The sequence below is a fragment of the Stegostoma tigrinum genome, chromosome 5 (assembly GCF_030684315.1).
Source record: "Stegostoma tigrinum isolate sSteTig4 chromosome 5, sSteTig4.hap1, whole genome shotgun sequence".
Taxonomy (NCBI): domain Eukaryota; kingdom Metazoa; phylum Chordata; class Chondrichthyes; order Orectolobiformes; family Stegostomatidae; genus Stegostoma; species Stegostoma tigrinum.
Genome location: NC_081358.1, coordinates 67,800,377 through 67,824,962, shown reverse-complemented (window position 1 = coordinate 67,824,962; position 24,586 = coordinate 67,800,377). Strand labels below are relative to the sequence as shown.

General features: G+C 45.7%; 1 protein-coding gene across 2 annotated transcripts in view; it reads right to left on the bottom strand.

Annotated features, from left to right (window-relative positions):
- The window catches only part of atp6v1h (ATPase H+ transporting V1 subunit H), a 127,030-nt gene that overhangs the window by 10,504 nt on the left and 91,940 nt on the right, over positions 1-24,586 (bottom strand). Inside the window, exons 11-13 of one of the 2 annotated variants that reach the window (XM_048529381.1) lie at positions 22,557-22,682; positions 20,604-20,705; positions 17,349-17,462 (exon numbers count right to left, since the gene is read on the bottom strand). In XM_048529381.1, the coding sequence (XP_048385338.1) occupies positions 17,349-17,462; positions 20,604-20,705; positions 22,557-22,682 (342 nt within the window). The remainder of the gene's footprint in view (positions 1-17,348; positions 17,463-20,603; positions 20,706-22,556; positions 22,683-24,586) is intronic. The other variant, XM_048529382.1, reaches the window with a different exon arrangement.

Here is a 24,586-nt window from a genome sequence, read left to right as displayed (position 1 = left end):
GTACAATTAAGAATAAAGAAAGTATAGTCTGAGTTTTAAATGCAGATTTGGGTCTTTGAGCTATGTTGTTACCTTAAAGCAGGTAGGTTCAACAAGACCCTGCAAAATAATTGTGGCAGACAAATCAGACACTAGTTTCAGAACCTTAATGTGATTTCTAAAAGAAAAATCTTAGGTGAAGAAGTGGAAACAGAAGTTTAGACTGCAATGTATATTCTCACTGTTCATTTGCATCTTTGTTGCAATTTAGGGTCATTAACAAAACCCTTTTACAAAGTCTAGCATAATCATGCACTACAAAATTTACACAAAGGGTTTTGATAACAAAACATAATATTCTAAACTATCATTTTGCATCCATTGTTACCATGCTCATTTTAAATACAGAGACTTCATCAAGTTATACTGAGGTAGCTAAAGATTTAAATCCTTTGTAATGACACAATGTTGAGATTTATAGATATATCTCAATAGATATAGCACTATATCTACCTTAAGACTATTACTTCTTGGAGAATAGAAACTCAAGGTTTCCTTAACCCTGATAAAGTTGCTAAGTTATCAATTTCTAATCGTCACATTTTGTAAAGCAGAAATCAGTAATTTGATGACCGATGCACTGGAGATGGAATCCGAAAATAAAAATTGTGGGGAGGAGGAGGAGGAGGAAGGGGACGCTGCAGAAATGAGCCCCAAAAAAAAAACCCCACCAGACTACTGATATTTATAGTAGGTGGGAATTATCAAGCTTTGCCAGAGCTAACAGAGGTAGTGGGGGTCAGAGATAATGGGAACTGCAGATGCTGGAGAATCCAAGACAACAAAATGTGGAGCTAAGTGAACATAGCAGACCAAGCAGCATCTCAGGAGCACAAAAGCTGACGTTTCGGGTCTAGGCCCTTCAGAGAGGGGGATGGGGAGAGGATTCTGAAATAAATAAGGAGAGGAGGCGGACCGAAGATGAATAGAGAAGATAGGTGGACAGGAGAGTATAGGTGGGGAGGAGATAGATCAGTCCGGGGGAGGATGGACAGACAGGTTAGGGAGGCTGGTTTTGGGATGCAGTGGGGCTCATGTATTTATTTTAATTAGGATTACAATTGACAAGAAAAAGTGTCTGCATGACTCAAGGACAGATTACAGTAAACTCACATCACCAGGTTATAGTCCAACAGAGTTATTTGAAAACACAAGCATGGAGCCTCACTCCCCCTTCAGGGGGGAGGGGGCAGAATTTAAGTAGATGATCAAAAGGGTCATGCCACTGACGAGGATGTATTAAATCTAAGATGCTGCTAAAATCTTTAGATCAGTTAGAGGGTTTTAATTGATTAATATGTATATATTTCAAATCACTGCCATGCAAGATAAAGACAATGCATTGCCTGACCCAAAATATCACTTCTTTACATTGATTACAAGTCTTGTGTTTTCAAATAAACCTGTTCAACTATAACCAAGTGTCATGTGATTGAGCTTGTCTACTCCAGTCCAACACCAGCACCTCCACATCAAGATTATGGTAATGCAAAGGCTAATCCCAGAATTTCAATTGCATCATGTTATTTTGGACTGGTAGATGCTAGATTGCCATATTTCTCTTGGAGATACAAGTATCACAGAACAAGGTAAGCTTTGGCAATTCTTAGAATAGAACTCAACAGGAAATAAGATCAGCATGTGCAGGCTCAAGGTGCCCAACCTTTCCAGCAAAAGGTGACAGCCAGGTACAGGGTGAGGTAGCATACCATCAATTTTTAAAACAAAGTTCAATTGTATTTAATTGTCAGAAATATATCTGCATGAATTAAGATAATGAATAACTATGGACCAGGTTAACTTTAATCTTGGTATGGTCTGTCCCCTAAACTGTCCATTTAAGGCTTCATGGCATTTTGATATTAAACAAATTCTGGAGTCAAGTGCAAATCACAGGTCAGTGATCGCTGAAATCACCACACAATTAGCATCATAAATGGTTACAAGCTAACAAGTGCATATAAAACAGGCCGTAACGGCTTAACAAGTCCATTGCAAAGTTGATGCTCCACTCAAAGTTCTTCCATCTTTTCTGATATTACATTTATCATTGGCAACTCTCCATTCCTTCTACCTCACATGCATGTCCAGCTTCCCCTCAAAAGGTTCAATCACTGTAGTAGTAAATTCTATGTTTGCATATTTCTGAGTAAAGATGATTTCTTCTGAATTCTTTATTGGAATATTATAGGACTATGTCTTTTCTCTTCTCCACAAGTGGAAACATCATCTCTAATACTCTACCAAAAACTTAATTTCATTCAGCCATCCCTCCACCTTCTTTACCCAGAAGAAAAAACATCCAGCGTGTTCATGATTCAATGATACGTACACCCACTCATTTACAAATTTTTTTGCACATTCCATTTATTTTTAAACAAAGAAATGCAACCAACAGTGTGAACAGTTCTCAAAGTGTAGCATAAAATGTTGGGGAGGTGATGGCACAGTAGTATTATTGCAGGACTGGTAATACTGAGACCAGGCAATATTCTGGAGATGTGGATTTGAATTATATCATGCAGATGGTGAAATTTGAATCAAATAAAAAAAATCTAGAATTAAGAGTCAAATGATGACCATGAAACCACTGTTTGTTCAAACAACCCATCTGGTTCACCAATATCTTTAGGGAAGGAATCTGCCATCCTTACTTGGTCTGACCCACTTGTGACTCAAACCCACAGCAATGTCATGGACTCTTACCTGCACTCTGGGCAGTTAGGTATATGCAATAAGTGCTGGTCTAGCCAGTGACACAGTCATTCCATTAGTGAGTTTAAAAAACCTAACCAAAGTTCAATTAAGGTTAAGTACAAATCCTCTGCTTTTCCATTTTCTCCTTTAAAAAAAACTTAGAACACTAAGTTTTAAAATGCCCCTCCTAATCTTTGGTATAGTGATTATGTTTCTATACTTAAATCTTTTTGTTCCTCTACCCCACATATGTACGAAAAACCAAACGTAAATTTCCAACTCCAATAAATGACATCTTCCTAACTAAAGTGCACATTCACATCTGTATTGCCAATTATTTCCCTGTGCTGCAAGTTTATTAACTTGAGCCCTGTCCTCCTCAGTATTTGTTTTTTCAAAACCCAACTTGGAATCATCTGTAAATTTAGGAAGGGTTTTTGAATCTAAAGTCTGAAACAAAAAAAAACTATGAACAGTGGTTCCAGCATCAATCTTTACAGATGTTGAGAATGCATTTATGGAAGAAATTAGAATATAGAACCTTTTAAACATTTCTGGATTGAAGAAAACTCATTACATGATTTCTTGAAAATCAAAAGTCAAAATGTAAATGAGAACTGTATTAGCAGTTGTTTGCTGGAAAAGAAAGTAATTTTGGGAGGAATCCAATGGATTATTTCAAACAGAAGTGCAAATTTTATGGTCCGTAATTGCTGGAAAATTGACTTTGAAAAGCCCCAGGTTTCAGTGCTGTTTGTTGCCCAGCAAACACTTTTGGACCTTGGTACTAAGTGTTTCCACAGACCTGGGAGGAGGGTGTTGGAGATACCAGCAAGCTGTGAGCAGGAGACAAACCTTCATGAAAAACCAGCTAATTCCACCCCCACCATTCATTTATGGAATGAGGGCACAGCTGGTTAGGCAGCATTCATTACCTATCCCTAATTGCCCAGATGGCAGTTAAGACTCAGCCACACTGTACAGTCTGGAGTCACATATGGGCCAGTCCAGGTAAGGATGGCAGTTTCCTTCTCTAAAAAGGACATGAGTGAACGAGATGGGTTTTTCCTGACAATTGGCAATGGATTCATGGTCATTAGACTTATAATTCCAGATTTTTATTGCTTTCAAATTCCATCCTCTGCCCTGGCAGGATTCGAACCCAGGTCTAAGACATTATCTGGGTTTTTGGATTAATAGTCCGGCTATAATATCACCAGACCAATGCCTCCCCCAACTCCTAGTTGAATAGTTAGAATTTCTGATGCAGTTTCAATTATCAGGGCTCTTAACTCTTTCCCAGCTGAATTTCAAATCAGATCCAAAGATCTCATTCTGATGGAAAATGGGTTTTGTCAAAAGGAAATTCAAGGAACTGAGAGAGGGTCAATCCACTCTACTTTCAGAACTCTTACCTGACAGGGTTGTATTTCTTTACCTATTTTTTCAAACCCATTACGTTTATGCAGAGCTGTTCTGTCTGGCCTGAGATTCAGAGATATATAACTTGAATCTAAATTAGTTCATTATTTTCAGTTATGAGAGTTTTGCTCCTCACAAATTAGTTACTTGGAGTTCTTAAAAATATGGTATACATTTCATTTAATCAAGATAGCAGCAGAAGAGAGAAAATTGACCTGTTGTTTGGAGGTTCAATAAAATGTTTGCCCTCTTGGAACGGCTAATAGAATGAATGGAGGAGATTGATAAGAGGGATGCACAGTGTTCAACAACTAAGGATTAAAGAAATTTGCTGCAACACAAACATTTCAATAGGAACAAGTATTAACATTACCACCATTGCTGCATGAATCTCAGAAGGACTGTTGTCCTTCTGAGAGATGATTAAGGGGGTTAGATTAGTTATTTAATAAACATTCAAACTGCAGGAAGTAGTGGTGGCTGTGTCATAAATGTTAAAACAGTATCAGACAGAAAGAGCATGCATGCTAAGTAGAAAGAGGAAGAAATGATGACAGAGGCACAGAGAGAGTGAGATAGAAGGAGATGTAGATAATTCAAAGTGAATCTAACATGCAATTATCAATACTGAAGCACTGGGGCAGTTAGAGGGAAAATGTGAATCTAGCATAGTTTTTGAATTTAAGGACATCTGTAGAGAAATGAGGTTGTATACCCTGGACACATAAAAGTACGTGCAAGGGAAAGCATACCAATGAAACAGCATGCATGTTATTTAAGCCTGGGAAAGAAAAACAAACTCAGGTGAAAACAGATTCAATACACATTAAAAAATTACTTGGCTGAACCTCGTCAAAACAGTTAAGATTTTCCTAGTATTAGTTCCAAACCTAATGCGTCAACCAGATTCTGACTAGATTGCACAGAAGTAAATGCAGTCATAAGAACAGATTTGTACCTAATTCCTTGCCAATTCTATAAATGCATTCTTCATTCCTTGCTAAGATTCACTTATTGAAGTGGTATTGGCAAGTGCTACTAACAACCAAAACTAAAGAATGAATTCTCTTTTATTCTACCGAATGAGTTGCAACAATAGGTCTCAGTCAGGTCAAAAAAATGCTTTAGCTATCAAAAGATTTGCGAACCAAGTCATAACTAGTGTATCTAAGTATGTCATTTAGTTGTTGCACTTGGGAAGAACATTCAAAATAGCCGAAGTCATTTTAAACATTTACAGTATGTATTACTGTATGTATTAGTATTAAATCTTGCCGAGAGAGTGAGCTTGTGAAAGCGAGGGTGACATACCTACACCACTCCATAGGACTGGGATTGCTTGAAAAAAAAGGCAAAAAATTAAGAAATTGATAGAATTCCGTGATTTTAAAACTGAACAGGAAATGAGAGATTTTGGGGGAAATGTGTGACTTCGATTAGAAGTCTGTGTCAAACTTTAACATAATAGATGCACGAAGAGATTTATGATGAAAACAGAAGACAATGCTTCAAAATATGCCAAACAGCTTAGAAAATGTGAAGCTAATCCTAACAGATAAACTAGAGTGGGCCAACCCACATTGAATTAAAATGATAATTGACGGCGAGTTAGGAATGGCTAGCCTTATTGCAAGATGGAGGATCAGACAGAAGCCAGTAAGCTTTTCTCCCGAGAAACTGAATCAGCAACAAAACAAATATTCTACATAGGAAAAAAAAATCAAACTCTGATTGGAATGTTTGAAAACAGGTAAAGTTTTTATTCATCACAACCACAAGAAACTCATTTAGACTGAACTTTAACCCATGGGCTTTGTAGACAAAGTTAAGATTCAAAATGCTAAGACAGTTTTGAAGTTTACTAGTTCAAACTTTAATACAAAAATTGTTCTTAATGCTGGAAGGTATAGAGCATGGAAACAAGCCTATCAGCCCATGGAAAAGATTACATTATATTGACAATACAATTACAAATGTATTATCAATATAATATAAAAGGAACTTTTGGTAAAAGGCTGGCAAAAAACATAAATCTTGTTTAATGAGTTAAGGAGACTGAATTAATATTGTCATAAATGTCAAACCTATGTTGCAATGAAATGTGCTTGAAAATAGCATGTAATCTCCCAAGGGTAGATGGTATACAGAATACATATATTTATGGACAATGAGAAACAAAAATATAGATTGCTTGGATATTACTGGATTGAATGGGGTTTCAGCTGAATTTTTGCAAAGGAAAAAAAAATCAAGGTGGCCAGGTCAGAGAGAACTATGTTCATTTCTGGAAAAGCAATCAATTTGGGAGTAATGTCCCAGGAATTTGTGAAAGAAGTGAATTTTATGGCCCTTAATTAGTGAGCAAAGAGACTTCAGGAAACCTGTGCTGTTTATTGTCTAACAACACTATTGCACTGAGTTTGAGTTTTAGATTTTTTTAAATTTAACTGAAATCTGGAGACCTTCCTGACCTAAACAATACAAAATTGAAGGAACTGTAGGAAGTTTAATATCATCTGAATTCACAACCTTGTCCCATTGGAACACAGTCTCCCTTTGTTCGAAACTCTTGGTTATTTTTGTAGAAAATGTTCTCGGCCCATTGATTTACAAATGTGTGAATTTTGGATTAAGTGGGTACAGTTCAACTCTGAGTAACAGCTTAATTGTTTACTGTATTTGACATTTGCTTAAAGATAAGTCTGGATACACTGGATAGTTGTAAAAAAGAGACAAGTTGAAAAATTTGGTATTTCAAGAATATATTTACCTTTTCATACAGTGGGACTCAACTAACAGTGCACTCGTGATCAATCATAACAAACACCACTTTCCACTTTGAATAACTATTATTTATTCCCATCCTCTTTTTGCCTTGAACTCAGCTAGCATCAATTCTGGCACATGTCCAATATCATAGCAATGTAGGAAAGAGGATCAGGAATACCGCTATTTGGCAATTCAGAACGGTTCCACCATTCAACACGGTCCAATGGATCATCCAACTCCGTATCCTGCTTTTACCCAATACCCTTTGATCCCTTTAGCCTCAAAAGGATTATATCGCCTTGAAAACATTCAATGTTCAGGCAATTCTGTGGTCAAGAATTTCACAGGCTCACAACTCAGTGAGGAAACTTCTCATCTCAGTCCTAAATACCTTGTCCTATATCCACAGATTGAGATTCCTAGATCCCTGGAACATCCATCCTGCATTTCACCTGCCTAGCCCTGTTAAAATATTTATTTTTCAAAAAAAGAGAGTCCAACAAGCCCCATCCCCCTTCTTCCAATCTACAGTGAATATAGTCTAAACTGATCAATTCTCTTCATACTCTGTCTCTGCATTTTGTGATCTTATTTGGAGGGGTGGAGTAGTACTGATAATGCCACTAAACAAGGAGTCCAGAGCTTGATGTGAACATTCCAGAGGCATGGATTTGAATTCCATTTCAAAAAAAGAAGAGTCCGGAAAAAAAAGTGCTTGCCTAATTCTTTTTGATGTAAAAACCCATCTGGTTCATTGCTGTCCTTCAGAGAAAGAAACCAGTCACCCTTATCTGGCCCCAGTCTACATATGACATTGATGCACAGTATTGCAGTTGACTCTTAATTGCTGTCTGGCTATAGGGGTGGACAATGAATGCTGGCCTAGTGACAGCCATGAACTGATTAAAACATTATGGGGTACCTTAATGAAGGGTTGGTTGCAAATCTAGGTAATTTACATTTACTGCATTTCTATTCTACTTGCTGCTCAAAAAAAATTCAGGCAAGAGTTTCCCTTTTGAAATGCACACTTTTTTCCTTGCCGGGGTTAAAACAAACTGTATTCTTTAGGTAAGGTGGGATTAGACAGAGATATAAGCTTTGCATAAAATTACGTCTGTCCATTTTGGTGTGCTGTACGCTATGCAATGCTTGGATTTTATTCTATACAGTTAAATAGCAAATTTTACAATAATTTGTTGATCAGCTGATTTCATCTTAAGATTTTGCTGTAATACAGTGACATAATCAGTTGAAAAAACTTTCAGGAAGGTGTTATCACATTGTCAAGAGTACATGGATAATTTGCAGTAGAAAAGTCAACATATCAGGGCAATAACACCAGAGTTGACGTAAGGGTATGACAAAGCAAACAGTTTGATAGTCAGTCACTAGAGTCCACGTTGCTTCACTCTAGGAGGTTCAACACTATTTAAGTGTAATCAGGCACTAATTGGTCTCTCAAGGTGATCAAGTCTCAAGGAGCTGGAGATCGATTTCCAATAGCTACCAGCTAACCAGAAGCCAGTTACTCTCCATTACTAAATGTCACAATAAGTGGTGCCTGTTACTAATATTACTTTGAGGCTTTTGCCAGGGGTTACGGCTGGATCATGGAAGACTTGAGAGTAATAGCTTTAAACTAAGGGGAGATAGGTGGTGGTAAGTAATGCTCCACCCTTGCCTGCACAGTACTTTTAATGTCCAGAAAAATCTTATGTTCTTTAATCGGCTTAAGTCTTGTCAAATGAAATCATAGCATCTCTACAGTGTGCAAAGAGACCACTAGGTCCAGTGAGTCCGCACTGACCCTCCAAACCAGCCAAGTACCCTATTCCCACAAGCATCCATTTACCACAGCTAATCCACCTAGCGTGCACAACCCTTGACATTATGGGGCAATTTGGTATGGCTGATCCACCTAACCTGCACATCTTTGGACTGTGCCAGGAAATGGGAATAATCAAATGAAAGCCACACAGACACAGGAAAAATGTGGAGTTTGCACACAGTCACCGAAGACTGGAATTGAATCTAGATCCCTGGGGCTGTGAGGCAGCAGTGCTAGCTACCAAGCCATCATGCGCTGTGGAAGATATTTTTTAAATGGTTATCCATAATTCTTAATTGATAAAGCATGGAAAACATCTCCGTTTCCTTCAACAGTGTTGCAACGAGATGTTTATGGGATTGAGGAATACATTTAAAGTCAGTTAGCTGATGTGAATGAAAATAACCTTGGTACTACAGAAGTGTGGAAGAACGTAGGTAGAGTCAGAGGACACTAAAGATATCAGTCATATGGAGAAAGGACAAAAAGGGCATTACAGAACTTACAGAAGATTGTTTGCAAAAAAGCTAAACACAGGTAGCATCCAAATTAGCAGCAGGGATTAGGTCATTTGATTCCTGAAGACTGCTCAAAAATGTCTTAATGTTATGCCACATCTTATGGTTTTAGATCTACTTTCCCTATCCCTTAGATCTTAGACAGACATGGGAATCAAACAAAGTCATAAAAACATTCAATGACAGCCTCTACGGCTGTTAGTCCGGGGAATTATCTTCCCTAGATAGTAGTATAGTACAAAAAAGCTTCATTGGTCTTAAAATGAGAAAGATTTTAATTTTAAACTGTATTCTAACTCTAGTTTCCCATAAAGGGAAATGTCCTTCCAGCAATTAACCCTGAAGAGACTTAACAGGGTTTGTATATTTCAATCAGATCATTCATCACACTTCTAAATTTCAATGGTTACAAGCCTAACCTATGCAGAAATTCTGGACAAGACAACCTCTTCACCGCTGCCAGTCTAGCAAACCTTCCTTGCATTGCTTCCAATGCAGTTACATCATTTCGTAAGTAAGGAGGCCAAACTTTACATTTGATGAGGACTAGGTCAGAAGTCAGATGACACCAGGTTACAGTCCAACAGGTTCATTTGAAATCTCAAGCTTTCAAAGAAGTAACTTCAAGTGAACCTGCTAGACTATAGCCTGGTTTCGGCTGACTTCAAAACTTTACATTTGAAGAACTAAATGTGGTCCACCAACTCTGTTTTTGGAAACAAATATTTGAAAATCTATCCTGAGTTAAAAATATTTGTATGGTACATTTTAAAAACAACATCTCTTTGCAAATTAACTAGGAAGTTCCTATAAAAGCATCTTTGCAAATATTAAACCGAAATTAGACTAATGCATGGCTCACACAGCCATTGAAGGTAGAAAAATTTTTCAGTTTCACATAATACGTTTGTGATTATAACTTGTTCGGATGATTATGACTAAGTATTCTGGTCACTTCTTTGTTCCCATCTTAAATTTATTGTGATTAATGGGTTGGAAAAGTGGAATGATAAAAGGTGAAATATAAAAAGGTCAATGGTATTACCAAAAAAAATTAAATTTTGCTTTACTGCCAAATCTCAAATATAGTTTTGTCCTGTGGACCATTTAACTTTCACATAAGACGACTGAAAACAAAATGTACCTGAGATTATATCAGAGACAATGGGAGCTGCAGATGCTGAAGAATCCAAGATAACAAAGTGTGAAGCTGAATGAACACAGCAGGCCAAGCAGCATCTATGGAGCACAACAGCTAACGTTTCAGGCCTAGACCCTTCATCAGAGAGGGGGATGGGGAGAGGGTTCTGGAATAAATAGGGAGAGGTGGACCAAGCTCCTAAGATGCTGCTTGGCCTGCTGAGTTCATCCAGCTCCACACTTGGTTATCTTGGATTCTCCAGCATCTGCAGTTCCCATTATCTCTGATCAATGAGGTTAAAATTGTATCAGAGATAATGGGAACTGCAGATGCTGGAGAGTCCAAGACAACAAAGTGTGGAGCTGGATGAACACAGCAGGCCAAGCAGCATCTCAGGAGCTTGGTCCACCTCCCGCTCTCTCCCTATTTATTCCAGGACCCTCTCCGAAGAAGGGTCTAGACCTGAAACGTTAGCTTTTGTGCTCCTGAGATGCTGCTTGGCCTGCTGTGTTCAGCCAGCTCCACACTTTGTTGTCTTGGGCTCTCCAGCATCTGCAGTTCCCATTATCTCTGATACAATTTTAACCTCACTGTGAAGCCTCTTCCAGGGATGCCTAACCTGAAGAAGTTACCCTCCTCCCTCTGGACCAACCTCAGGGAATCTCTCTCCCACTGCAACTAACCTCATCCCACCTCCTTGACCTGTCCGTCTTCCCTGGGCTGACCTCCCTACCTATACTCTCCTCTCCACCTATCTTCTTTTCTCTCCATCTTTGGTCCACCTCCCCCTCTGTCCCTATTCATTCCAGAACCCTGTCCCCATCCCCCTCTCTGATGAAGGGTCTAGGCCCAAAACATCAGCTTTTGAGCTCCTAAGATGCTGCTTGGCCTGCTGTGTTCATCCAGCTCCACACTTTGTTTTCAGTACTCAGCATTAAAAAAAAATCAGGAGAAATGAAAGATTCAAAGTCTGTTTTGGCAAGAACGCTTTCCATAGAGACACTAATGATTTTGTTGCAAAGCAAGGATCTGATGGCACTGCACACTCTGTCACAGACTTGAACAAATGAATTGCCAACTGCTCAATGTTTATCCAAAGGCGGCTCTTTAAATTAGTCTTCAAGCATTTTAAAATCAATTTTGAAAAGCTACCAGACAGTTGTCCTAAGAAAAAAGAGAAGGCAAGTATTCTACCACTTTTAATTTAAAAGTGAATGTATTCTGGAAGATTAGAAACACGGCACACACACATTCAGATTGCAGCTTGGATTCAGTGTAAACCAGTAAAACCATCAGTGTAAAACAAGTCAATGCACCACTCTTGGAAGAGATACATTATTTGTATTAAAAATTGAAAAGTATGAAAATAATAAACAACACAAATGTCGAACATTTGTGAAATAACACTTAAATTTTACATTGTTTAAAATCCTGAGACATTAAACATGAAAGATATTAGACACAAAAATCATTTTGAAAAGATGACAAATAGACTGCAAAACAATACACTCAAACAGACTGCACAGGCAGTTGTGAAAGGCCAAAGGGAATAGAAAAGGGGCAAAACAAAAAGAAACAGAATGTATCTAGGGCAGGTGTGCCGCACGCGAGAGAGAGAGAGCGCGAGAGGGGGAGAGAAGGCGTGCACGCGAGCGAGCGAGAGAAAGAGAGAGAGAGGGCGCGCGAGCGAGAGAGAGAGAGAGAAGGCATGTGCACGCGAGCGAGAGAGAGAGGGCGCGCGAGCGAGCGAGAGCAAGAGATAGAGAGGGCGCGCGAGAGAGAGAGAGAGAGAGAGAGGGCGTGCGAGAGAGTGAGAGAGAGAGAGAGAGAGAGGGCACGCGCGAGAGAGAGAGGGCGCGCGCGACAGAGAGAGGGCGCGCGCGAGAGAGAGAGGGCGCGCGCGAGAGAGAGAGGGCGCGCGCGAGAGAGAGAGGGCGCGCGCGAGAGAGAGAGGGCGCGCGCGAGAGAGAGAGGGCGCGCGCGAGAGAGAGCGAGAGAGGGTGGGTGCGCGAGAGAGAGCGAGAGAGGGTGGGCGCGCGCGAGAGACAGGGCGCGTGCGCGCGAGCGAGCGAGAGAGAGAGGGCGCGCGCGCGAGCGAGAGAGAGAGGGCGCGCTCGCGAGAGGGCGGGCGCGCGAGAGAGGGCGTGCGCGCGAGCGAGAGGGAGGGCGCGCGCGCGAGCGAGAGAGAGAGAGGGCGCGCGCGCCAGCGAGAGAGAGAGGGCGCGCGAGCGAGAGAGAGGGCGCTCGCGCGAGGGAGAGAGAAGGCGCACGCGCGAGGGAGAGAGAAGGCGCACACGCGAGGGAGAGAGAAGGCGCACGCGCGAGACAGGGCGCGCGAGCGAGAGGGCGCGTGCGTGAGGGGGGGGGCGCGCGAGAGAGGGCGCGCGCGCGAGCGAAGGAGGGCGCGCGCGCGAGCGAGCGAGAGAGGGCGCGCGAGCGAGCGAGAGAGAGAGAGAGAGAGAGAGAGAGAGAGAGAGAGAGAGAGGGCGCGCGCTGCGAGCGAGAGAGAGAGGGCGCGGGCGCGAGCGAGAGAGAGAGGGCGCACACGCGAGTGAGAGAGAGAGGGCGCACACGCGAGCGAGAGAGAGAGGGCGCACACGCGAGCGAGAGAGAGAGGGCGCGTGCGCGAACGAGAGAGAGAGAGGGCGCGCGCGCGAGCTAGAGAGAGAGAGGGCGCCCGAGCGAGAGAGAGCGCGTGAGCGAGAGAGAGAGGGCGCGCGCGCGCGCGAGCGAGGGCGCGCGAGCGAGAGAGGGCGCCCGAGCGAGAGAGGGTGCGCGAGCGTGCGAGAGAGGGCGCGCGAGCGAGGGCGCGCACTCGAGGGAGGGCGCACGAGCGAGCGAACGAGAGAGGGCGCACGAGCGAGAGAGGGCGCACGCGCGAGCGAGAGAGGGGGCGCGCGAGCGAGACAGGGCGCCCGAGCGAGAGAGAGCGCGCGAGCGTGCGAGAGAGGGCGCGCACTCGAGGGAGGGCGCACGAGCAAGCGAACGAGAGAGGGCGCACGAGCGAGAGAGGGCGCGCGCGGGCGCGCGCGCGCGCGCGAGCGAGAGAGGGCGCACGCGCGAGAGAGAAGGCGCGCGCGAGCGAGAGAGAAGGCGCGCGCGAGCGAGAGAGAAGGCGCGCGCGAGCGAGAGAGAAGGCGCGCGCGAGCGAGAGAGAAGGCGCGCGCGAGCGAGAGAGAGAGGGCACGCGCGCGAGCGAGAGAGAGAGGGCACGCGCGCGAGCGAGAGAGAGAGGGCGCGTGAGCGAGCGAGCGAGGGAGGGCGCGCGCGCGAGCGAGAGAGAGGGCGCGCGCGCGAGCGAGAGAGAGGGCGCGCGCGCGAGCGAGAGAGAGGGCGCGCGCGCGAGCGAGAGAGAGGGCGCGCGCGCGAGCGAGAGAGAGGGCGCGCGCGCGAGCGAGAGAGAGGGCGCGCGCGCGAGCGAGAGAGAGGGCGCGCGCGCGAGCGAGAGAGAGGGCGCGCGCGCGAGCGAGAGAGAGGGCGCGCGCGCGAGATAGGGCGCCCGAGCGAGAGAGAGCGCGCGAGAGAGGGCGCGCGCGCGAGCGAGCGAGGGAGGGCGCGCGAGAGAGGGCGCGCACTCGAGGGAGGGCGCACGAGCGAGCGAGCGAGGGCGCACGAGCGAGAGAGGGCGTGCGCGCGAGCGAGAGAGAGGGCGCACGCGCGAGCGAGCGAGAGAGAGGGCGCGCGAGCGAGCGAGCGAGAGAGAGGGCGCGCGAGCGAGAGAGGGCGCGCGCGCGAGCGAGAGAGGGCGCGCGCGCGAGCGAGAGAGGGCGCGCGCGCGAGCGAGAGAGGGCGCGCGCGCGAGCGAGAGAGGGCGCGCGCGCGAGCGAGAGAGGGCGCGCGCGCGAGCGAGCGAGGGAGGGCGCGCGAGAGAGGGCGCGCACTCGAGGGAGGGAGCACGAGCGAGCGAACGAGAGAGGGCACACGAGCGAGAGAGGGCACACGCGCGAGCGAGAGAGGGCGCACGCGCGAGCGAGAGAGAGGGAACGCGCGAGCGAGAGAGAGGGAACGCGCGAGCGAGAGAGAGGGAACGCGCGAGCGAGAGAGAGGGCGCGCGCGCGGGACAGGGCGCGCGAGCGAGAGAGAGAGGGCGCGTGCGCGAGCGAGCGAGGGAGGGCGCGCTCGGGAGAAGGCGGGCGCGCGAGAGAGGGCGCGCGCGCGAGCGAGCGAGCGAGAGAGAGGGCGCGCGAGCGAGCGAGCGAGAGAGAGGGCGCGCGAGCGAGCGAGAGGGCGCGCGAGCGAGAGAGGGCGCGCGCGCGAGCGAGAGAGGGCACGCGCGCGAGCGAGAGAGGGCACGCGCGCGAGCGAGAGAGGGCACGCGCGCGAGCGAGAGAGAGAGGGCGCGCGCGCGAGCGAGAGAGAGAGGGCGCACGCGCGAGCGAGAGAGAGAGGGCGCACGCGCGAGCGAGAGAGAGGGGGCGCACGCGCGAGCGAGAGAGAGAGGGCGCACGCGCGAGCGAGAGAGAGAGGGCGCGGGCGCGAGCGAGGGAGGGCGCGGGCGCGAGCGAGGGAGGGCGCGCGCGCGAGCAAGAGAGGGCGCGCGCGCGTGCGAGAGAGAGGGCGCGCGCGCGTGCGAGAGAGAGGGCGCGCGCGCGTGCGAGAGAGAGGGCGCGCGCGCGCGCGAGAGAGAGGGCGCGCGCGCGCGCGAGAGAGAGGGCGCGCGCGCGCGCGAGAGAGAGGGCGCGCGCGCGCGCGAGAGAGAGGGCGCGCGCGCGCGAGAGAGAGGGCGCGCGCGCGCGCGAGAGAGAGAGAGGGCGCGCGCGCGCGCGAGAGAGGGCGCGCGCGCGCGCGCGAGAGAGAGAGAGAGGGCGCGCGCGCGCGCGCGAGAGAGAGGGCGCGCGCGCGCGCGCGCGAGAGAGAGAGAGAGGGCGCACGCGCGAGCGAGAGAGAGAGGGCGCACGCGCGAGCGAGAGAGAGAGGGCGCACGCGCGAGCGAGAGAGAGAGGGCGCACGCGCGAGCGAGAGAGAGAGGGCGCACGCGCGAGCGAGAGAGAGAGGGCGCACGCGCGAGCGAGAGAGAGAGGGCGCGGGCGCGAGCGAGGGAGGGCGCGCGAGCGAGGGAGGGCGCGCGCGCGAGCAAGAGAGGGCGCGCGCGCGAGCAAGAGAGGGCGCGCGCGCGTGCGAGAGAGAGGGCGCGCGCGCGTGCGAGAGAGAGGGCGCGCGCGCGTGCGAGAGAGAGGGCGCGCGCGCGTGCGAGAGAGAGGGCGCGCGCGCGTGCGAGAGAGAGGGCGCGCGCGCGTGCGAGAGAGAGGGCGCGCGCGCGTGCGAGAGAGAGGGCGCGCGCGCGTGCGAGAGAGAGGGCGCGCGCGCGAGCGAGAAAGAGGGCGCGCGCGTGAGCGAGAGAGAGGGCGCGCGCGAGCAAGCGAGCGAGAGAGGGCGCGCGCGCCAGCGAGCGAGAGAGAGGGCGCGCGAGCAAGAGAGAGAGAGGGCGCGCGCGCGAGAGAGAGGGCGCGCGAGCGAGAGAGGGGGCGCGCGAGCGAGAGAGACCGCGCGAGCGAGAGAGGGCGCGCGAGCGAGCGAGAGAGAGGGCGCGCGCGCAAGCGAGATAGAGAGGGCGCGCGCGCAAGCGAGATAGAGAGGGCGCGCGCGCAAGCGAGATAGAGAGGGCGCGCGCGCGAGCGAGCGAGCGAGGGAGGGCGCGCGCGCGAGCGAGAGAGAGGGCGCGCGCGCCAGCAAGAGAGGGCGCGCGAGCGAGCGAGAGAGGGCGCCCGAGCGAGAGAGAGAGGGCGCGCGCGCGAGCGAGAGAGAGAGAGAGAGCGGGCGCGCGCGCGAGAGAGAGAGAGCGGGCGCGCGCGCGAGAGAGAGAGAGAGAGCGGGCGCGCGCGCGCGAGAGAGAGAGAGAGAGAGAGAGAGAGAGCGGGCGCGCGAGAGAGAGAGAGAGAGAGAGCGGGCGCGCGCGCGAGAGAGAGAGAGAGAGCGGGCGCGCGCGCGAGAGAGAGAGCGGGCGCGCGCGCGAGAGAGAGAGAGCTGGCGCGCGCGCGCGAGAGAGAGAGCTGGCGCGCGCGCGCGAGAGAGAGAGAGCTGGCGCGCGCGCGCGAGAGAGAGAGCGAGAGCGAGAGCGGGCGCGCACGCGAGAGAGAGAGGGGGCGCGCACGCGAGAGAGAGAGGGGGCGCGCACGCGAGAGAGAGAGGGGGCGCGCGCACGCGAGAGAGAGAGGGGGCGCGCGCGCGAGAGAGAGCGAGGGGGCGCGCGCGCGAGAGAGAGCGAGGGGGCGCGCGCGCGCGAGAGAGAGAGAGAGGGGTCGCGCGCGCGAGAGAGAGAGAGGGGGGCGCGCGCGCGAGAGAGAGAGAGGGGGCGGATAGCAGTGTCAGCAGAGGAGCTGGTTTCTCTTGAACTATCTTTTTCTTAGTTTCTTGCCCCTTCATTTTGACCACCTTTTCTGCCAGTCTCCAGTCTCCAACCCTTTAACAAGTCGTCTTTCGGCTTTTGTCCCATCCACCCCTTGCTCAAAATCTATTTCAAATTTTTCCCCAGTTGTAATGAAACACAGACCTCAAAACATGAACTGATTCTCTCCACAGGTGCTGCCCAACTTGGGTATTTTGCTTTTATTTTACATGTCCAGTAAATCTACATCTTGCTTTTCACTTCATTTTTGAATGTTTTGGCAGAAACTGATTATTAACACAGGTACAGTTGGTTCTGATGCATCGCAATAGTTTTGTTCTCACGTGATCTCAAGTTAAGAAAATTGTGTAATAATGATACGAGACTGACATTATAACCAGTACAGATAAGGGAAGTTTGCCTTCTACAAATTATGGTCTAATTCTTCAACTGTGTTAAAGCCAATTTGGTGTTGAAGAAACACACGTTTAAGCAGAACCAATTAAAAATATTATAGCTATTTCTCCTGAAAATATTAAGATGTCTTTCAAAGAAAGAGTGGACAATACATGTACCAAGTTTACTATCATTACAGATAATACATACCAGTTGTGTACCATCAGTTTTTGAACTGCCAAAAGCGCATTGTAGCGCACTTGCTGATCTTCATGATGCATATGGTTCATGACAAGTTGCTTGCCTCCAAGCTGTTCAATTACACTGAAACCAGTTATAACAAAATAGTAAGCTTTCAGGAAATATTTTTAAAACTGTTAAGAAATAAATGATTTAAATATTGAATAGCTTGAATACACAAGGACACAAATTTCGAGTACGAATAGGTCACACAACACGTCAAGTCTGCTCTGCCATTCAATCACAGATGATCTGATTTATCCCTCAACTATACTTGCCTTTCTGCACACTCCCCAAACCATCAATAACCTTCAATCCTCTCTCATTAAATAATCGAAGGCTAAGTTAGATGCGTGGAGTAATCGATGCCCGAGCCTCTGCTGCTTTCTGTGGAAGGCAAAAATCACAAAACAAAAAAAACTGTTCTCCATCTTTAATCTCAAAATGCTGTAACAACATCAGCTCTTATTCTTCTAAGCTGTTCATTTTCAAACCTGTTCATTTTCACCTGTTAGGATAACTACTTCATCTCAGGATTCAAGTGAACTGTCTCAGTACTGCTTCTAATGCAATTGTACACTTGCGTAATTAAACAGACTTCTACACAATTATGTCCTTTAACTAACGAGGCCAGAACAGTATACACTACTTCAGATGTGGTCTAACTAGGACACGGACACTACAGCATTGTTTTGAACTGAATTCTCCTTGCAATAAACAATATTCCATTTACCTTAATTACTTCATGTACCTGCATATAATATTTTCTGCTCCATGTACCAATGCACCCAGATACCTCCATACCACCAATTTCTGCAATCTCTTCCATTCAAACAGTATACTACATTCTACTGTGGATAACTTCATTTCCCCACATCGGTAGATGGAGTATGCTTTCTTTGCCCACTCATTTAGCATCGCTACTCCTTTACAGACTATGTTGTCATCTTAACAAGTTACTTTGCTACCTGTCAGTGACTCTAGTTACCATACATTTGGTGCCTTCATCCAAGTCAGTGATCTAGATTGTGAATATTAGGAATAAAAGATCCTGTGACACTCAACTGGCAAACAGCTTGCCAACACAAAATGATCCATTCACATTTAGTCTGATCCCTGTTAGTTAATTAATCCTTTAACCACACCAATATGTCTCAAAAGATGCCTCTGCTCCATATGCATCTACTCTATTTTATTTTGGCATCTTGACAAGTACTTTTTTGGTTGTAGAGTCAGTCATACAGCATGGAAACAGAGCCTTTGGTCCAAAACAATCCATGTCAAACATAATCCCATGCTAAACTAGTGCCACCTGCCCACGCTTGGTCCATATCCCACATTCATATTATCTAAACATCTTTTAAACAAGAACTGTACCCACATCCACCACTTCCTCTGGAAGTTCATTCCACATATGAACAACACAAAGAAATTGCCTTGTCTTTAAAATCTTTCACCTCTCACCTTAAAAATGTGCCCCATCATCTTGAAATCACCCACCTGTAGGGAAAAGGCACCTGCCAAACACCTTATTTATACCCCTCATTACTTCATAAATGCAGCAGGTTATACCTTAACCTCCTCGTTCCAGTGAAAAAAGTCCCAGCCTATTCAGCTTCTCTAACTCAAAGCCTCCATTCCCTGCAACATCCTAATGTTTCCTCTGAACCCTCTTCAGCTTAATAATATTCTTCCTACAACAGGGCAACCAGAACTAGAAGTACTCCTGAAGAGGCCTCACCAATGTCCTGTACATCCTCAACAATAACAGCCTAACCCCTATATTCAAAAGCCTGAGAGATGACAGCAAGCATGTTAAATGCTTGTGTAACCACCTTATCTATCTGGGGTGAAAATTATAGAAGACCACTAGGTCTCTCTGCTCTATAATACTACCCAAGGCCCTACTTTTACAATTAAAGAGTCTTGTCTTGGTTTGATTTTCCAAAAAAATGCAATACCTCACATTTATCCAAATTAAAGTCCATCTGCCCCTCTCCAACCCCTTAACCCAATTGATTAATTGGTTATATGAATACATCATTTCAAAAGTTTCCCTTTCTTGACCTCAAAAAAATTAGTAGGTTTATTAAAATTGATTTTCATTTCACAAAATCATGCTGACTCTGAAAAGCTTGATATAATTGAGCAATGTTCTGCTATTACCTCCTTACTACAGAACCTCAGCATTTTCCACTATGACAAACATGAGGCCAACTGACCGAAGTTTCCAGCTTTCTGCCTCCCTCCTTCTTTGAGGACTGGTATTACATTTCAACCTATTGACATCTTTCCAGAATCTCAGGAATTTGGAAAGCTATGGCAAATGCACCGATTATCTTAAAAGAAAGAATTGCAGATGGTGATCTGAAACAAAAACAGAAATTGCTAGAGAAACTCAGGTCTGATTAACTCTGCTTTCTCCCAGCGGATGTTATGTTAGGTCTAGTGACTCTTCATCAGAACGCTCGTCCAGCAGGCAGTCCACATATCCACTCACCACACCCCTTCAATACCTTTCCACAAACACCACTTTGGCTTCACCATAAATAACACTTTTTCCTAGCTAACAGTCTGAAGAGTCGTCACTGGACTTGAAACATTAACTCTGCATTCATCCCACATCTACTATCTTTGTAGCCTCATTTTAGACACGATGATGAAAACCATTTTACTTGAGTACAGAGATAGTAGGAACTGCAGATGCTGGAGAATCTGAGATAACAAGATGTACAGCTGGATGAACAAACAGACCAAACAGCAGACAAGCAGAAAGGCTGACGTTTCAGGCAGAGACCCTTTTTTCTGTTGCTGCTTGGCCTGCTGTGTTCATCCAGCTCTACACCTAGTTTTCGCTTTACTCGAGTACAACTGCTTTAAGTCGTATTATGGCTTTCTAGGAGTGCATGTCAGAGGGGTAAAGCCTCCTCCTTTAGGTGTTAACAGGCTGTGCCTTGAAGAGACATTTGCTCAAGCTTGTATAATCAAAACACCTGTAACTCTCCAGACAATCACTTAATTTATACCAAAACCAGTTTGATGCAATTTTTAAAAATGCAACCGGTACATCTTGGAATTACATGTTAAAATTTCCACAATATTTAGAGGTTCTGAACAGTAGTAATGACAATTTCTAAAGAAAGGATCTTTACACTTTCACATTAAATATTCAGAAAGCATAGTATGTAATTCTTTATGTTGACTGTATTAACTGTGAGAACTTACCGTTTTCCCCGAGGGTAGTGACGCACATATTCACCAATATCATGTGCAGCAACTGCCAATACCTGAGGGTCATCAGAGACTTCCAAAAGCCTGGTCAAAATCCTTTGCAAGGAAGTCAAAATATAATCTAATCAGATCAGCATATATTTAGAGTCAGAGTCAGAGTCACACAGCATGAAAACAGGCCCTTCAGTCCAACTCAGTGCTAACCAGACATTCCATTCTGACCTAATCCCATATGGCCTATCTCCCTCTAAACCCTTCCTATTCACATACACATCCAGATACCTTTTAAATGATGTAACTGAACCCACCCCCACCTCCACCTCCACCTCTTCCTCTGGCAGCATGTTCTATACACTCACCACACTCTGGGGTGGAAAAAAATGCCCCTTACATCCCTTTTATATCTTTCCCCTCCCACCTTAAACCTATGCCCTTTAGTTTTGGACTCCCCACCCTCAAACATTTTGGCTACTCACTCTCCCTACGTTGTCATCATTTACAAACCTCTACAAGGTCACCCCTCTGCCTCGGACAGTGCAGGACAAAAAGTCCCAGGCCTGTTCAGCATCTCCTTATAACTCCAACCCTCCAGTCCTGGCAATATCCTTGTAAATTTTTAACTGCACCCTCTCAAGTTTAACAACATCCTTCCTATAGGATGGCGACCCCCCATTGTACACTGGATTCTAAAAATGGCCTCAACAACATCCTGTACAGCCTCAGCATGAAGTTGCAAATCCTATGCTAAATGCCCTGAACAATGAAGGCAAGTGTGCCCAATGCCTTCTTCACCATCCTGTCGATGTGCAACTGCACTTTTAAAGAACAGAACTTTTACTCCTAGGTCTTTATTCAGCAAGATTCTCCAGGGCCCCATCACTAACTGTACAAGACCTGGTCACAGTTTCCTTTAACAAAAATGTAACAGTTCATATTTATCTAAATTAAGCTCCATATGGCACTCCTCAGCCCATTGGCCCATCTGATCAAGTTCTCATTGTACTCCACTAATCTTCACCTGCCCACTACAAAGCCTATTTTAACTATATTTTTTGATCAGTTCTATCCTCTTCCATAACTATTTTAAGAACTAACAGAATTAGGATCATTTGGCCCAAAGTGCTCCCCAGTTACACCTCAGTTACTTGTCTTATATCCAAAGTCAACTACTGCTTCTTCTCTAATAGGTACATCCACACCGAAGGAAGTTTTCTTGTAAGTGCTTACAAGTTACTCCCCATTCAAGCCCTTAACACTAGGACAGCCCCGATTCAAAATTTCCTACCATTACACCCCTATTTTTCTTAGTTATGAAATCTTCTTACACATTTGCTACACAATGTTCTGTTGGTTTGTTTGGGGGGGGGGGGGGGGGTCTGCACTACAGTCAGTTTCCTCATCCCTTCTTTAATTCTCAGTTCCAAACATTAAAAAACAAACTTTATTGGGTGATCTCACAAGAATATCCTTCCCAAGTCCAACCATGACGTTATCCTAATCAAAAACACCACTTCCCCTCCACTCCTGCTTCCCTTTTTATAGCATCTAGGTAAAAAATTCTGGCACAAAGACTTGACATTGATGTGAGAAAGAGTGTTAGCTATGGTATTCCCACAAGGATAGGCAACTTCTATAACACCTTCAAAACCTTCTGACAGGATTGAACAATTTGTTTCTGCTCTACTCTCTTATGCACTAAAAGATTTCTAGTCTACTGCCTTCACTAACCAAGACAAGCAAAATTAAATTCATTATATTATATTTCAATAACGAAGTGCAAATTCATGAAAAAGTCCAATATATCACTGGGCTATCCAATGTCTGCAAACAAATGTGAAAAGGTAGGTAGGTAGGTAGATAGTAAGTAACTAAGCTTCAATGACAAGACAGTAAGTAGAAATTAATGTCAATTTATCTGATTAATATAAAAAGTTGAATCAAACTCACTTCAGTAGTTCATAGTTCTTTTCATTCAACCTTGCAGCATTTTCGAGCCAGAATTTTTCCGATTTGTGGACTGGACTCCATTCCAAGCGCCCTGACTTCAGTTCGGAACTGTATTCATCAAAAGAACTGGAAAGAGAAAAAGACAGTGCAGCATTCACGTAAACAAATGCTCAAAATTAAATTTAACTATAATTATAATTCGAATGCAGTTTTTTGCTAACAAGTACATCAATATTTGAGCTTACTCATGACATCCTTTTTATCCTTCCTCATAAAACTTTACCAATATAATCTATCGTTTTCTCATGTACACTTTCATCAGTCCCCCTTTAAATATAACTATACTGTTAACCACTGATTGTGATAACTTCTACATTCTGACTTGTTCCACTAGATTACTGAATAACTGCTCTTCCTGGTATGCACAGCTCTCCCTCCCTCTTCAGCTAACAACCCTTTTAATCAACTGGCACCATCACCCCTCTCTAAAAAAGTCTCAAGTCTTTTACAAGCTACTACCAATATCTAACTTTCCTTTCGTCTAAGGTTTCTGTATGTTGTCAACTTCCTATCTACACTTCTCTTTTCAGAATTTCAATATAATGTAATGTTTTGAAAAACGGCAGAATTCACACAATGTGATCGTTGTTGGTTAGACCAGCATTTATTGTCCATTCCTAACTGCAGTTAAGAGTCAACAGCATTGCAGTGTGTCTGCAATCCCAAAGAGGCCAGAGCCAGACAAGAATAGCAGGCTTTCCACCCTTAAAATACATGAACAAACTAGGTGGGCTTTAGTGGTAATTGACAACAGTTCCACAATCATTAGTCTTGATTCCAGATTTTTACTGAATTCGAATTCCACCATCTGTCACGGTAAGATTTGATCAGAGTCCCTGGAACATTTATTTGGATCTCTGGATAATATCACGAGGACATGAACCTTTGCAGTAGTGAAATAATTTCTTGAATCTATGAAACTATAACCTAGTGGCCAATATAAAGATACAGAAGAGTTTTGGGTATATAGCAGTCATCCATTTGATGAATTTGGCCAAGGTACATACTTGTCATTAGCAATAACATGTACATGCAGATGGAATGAGCACATTCTTGGGCCTGGAGTTGGTGATCTTGTCCTGCCAAAAGGAAGGAAGAAAATGTTCAGCTTTTTCCACCTGCCTCATTGGCATTGTCCAGACTGTTGACATTAGGTTTAACAAACCTAATGGGGCAGCACAGTGGCTCAGTGGTTAGCACTGCAGCCGCCTCACAGCACCAGGGACCTGAGGTAGATTCCAGCCTTGGGCGACTGTCTGTGGAGTTTGCACATTCTCCCCGTGTCTTCGTGGGTTTCCACCAGGTGCTCTGGTTTCCAGCCACTGTCCAAAGATGTGTAGGCTAGGTGGATCGGCCATGCTAAAATTGCCCGTAATGTTCGGGGTCTGTGGGTTATAGGGGGATGGGTCTGGGTGAGATGTTTCACAAGGGAGGTGTGGACTTGTTGGGCCAAAGGGCCTGTTTCCATACTGTAGGGAATCTAATCTAAAAAAACCTATGAGAACCTGGCATAGCTTTAGATTAGATTAGATCTCACATATGTAAAGTTGAGCAACTATTTCTTTATTTTGACATGCAAGTAGGCATATGACTGGAAAAGATGATTATGCTAAAGAACAATGTTACACACCATGCTGGCCCACAACATTCAATCTCCAAAAAGGTTCTGATGTTGTCCTGTCATCATTAATCTTAGCCATCAGGTTAGCACAGAGGTGATTAGATGGGAGTAGCTTCAAAAGGCAAAAATCAATTTTCACAAGCAGTTTAATCAGACTACCTTGTCAAGTCCTAAAGTGCACAGCTGATGGACTAGATGTGTTGTAAGCAAAGGACAAATGGGGTGGGGAGCCATACTTGGCCATATCTTCACCAATCTGCCAGTCACAAATGTGTCAGTCTATGACAGAATTGATAAGTGACCGCCACACAGTCCTTGCGCAGATGAAGTCCTGTCTACACATTGAGAC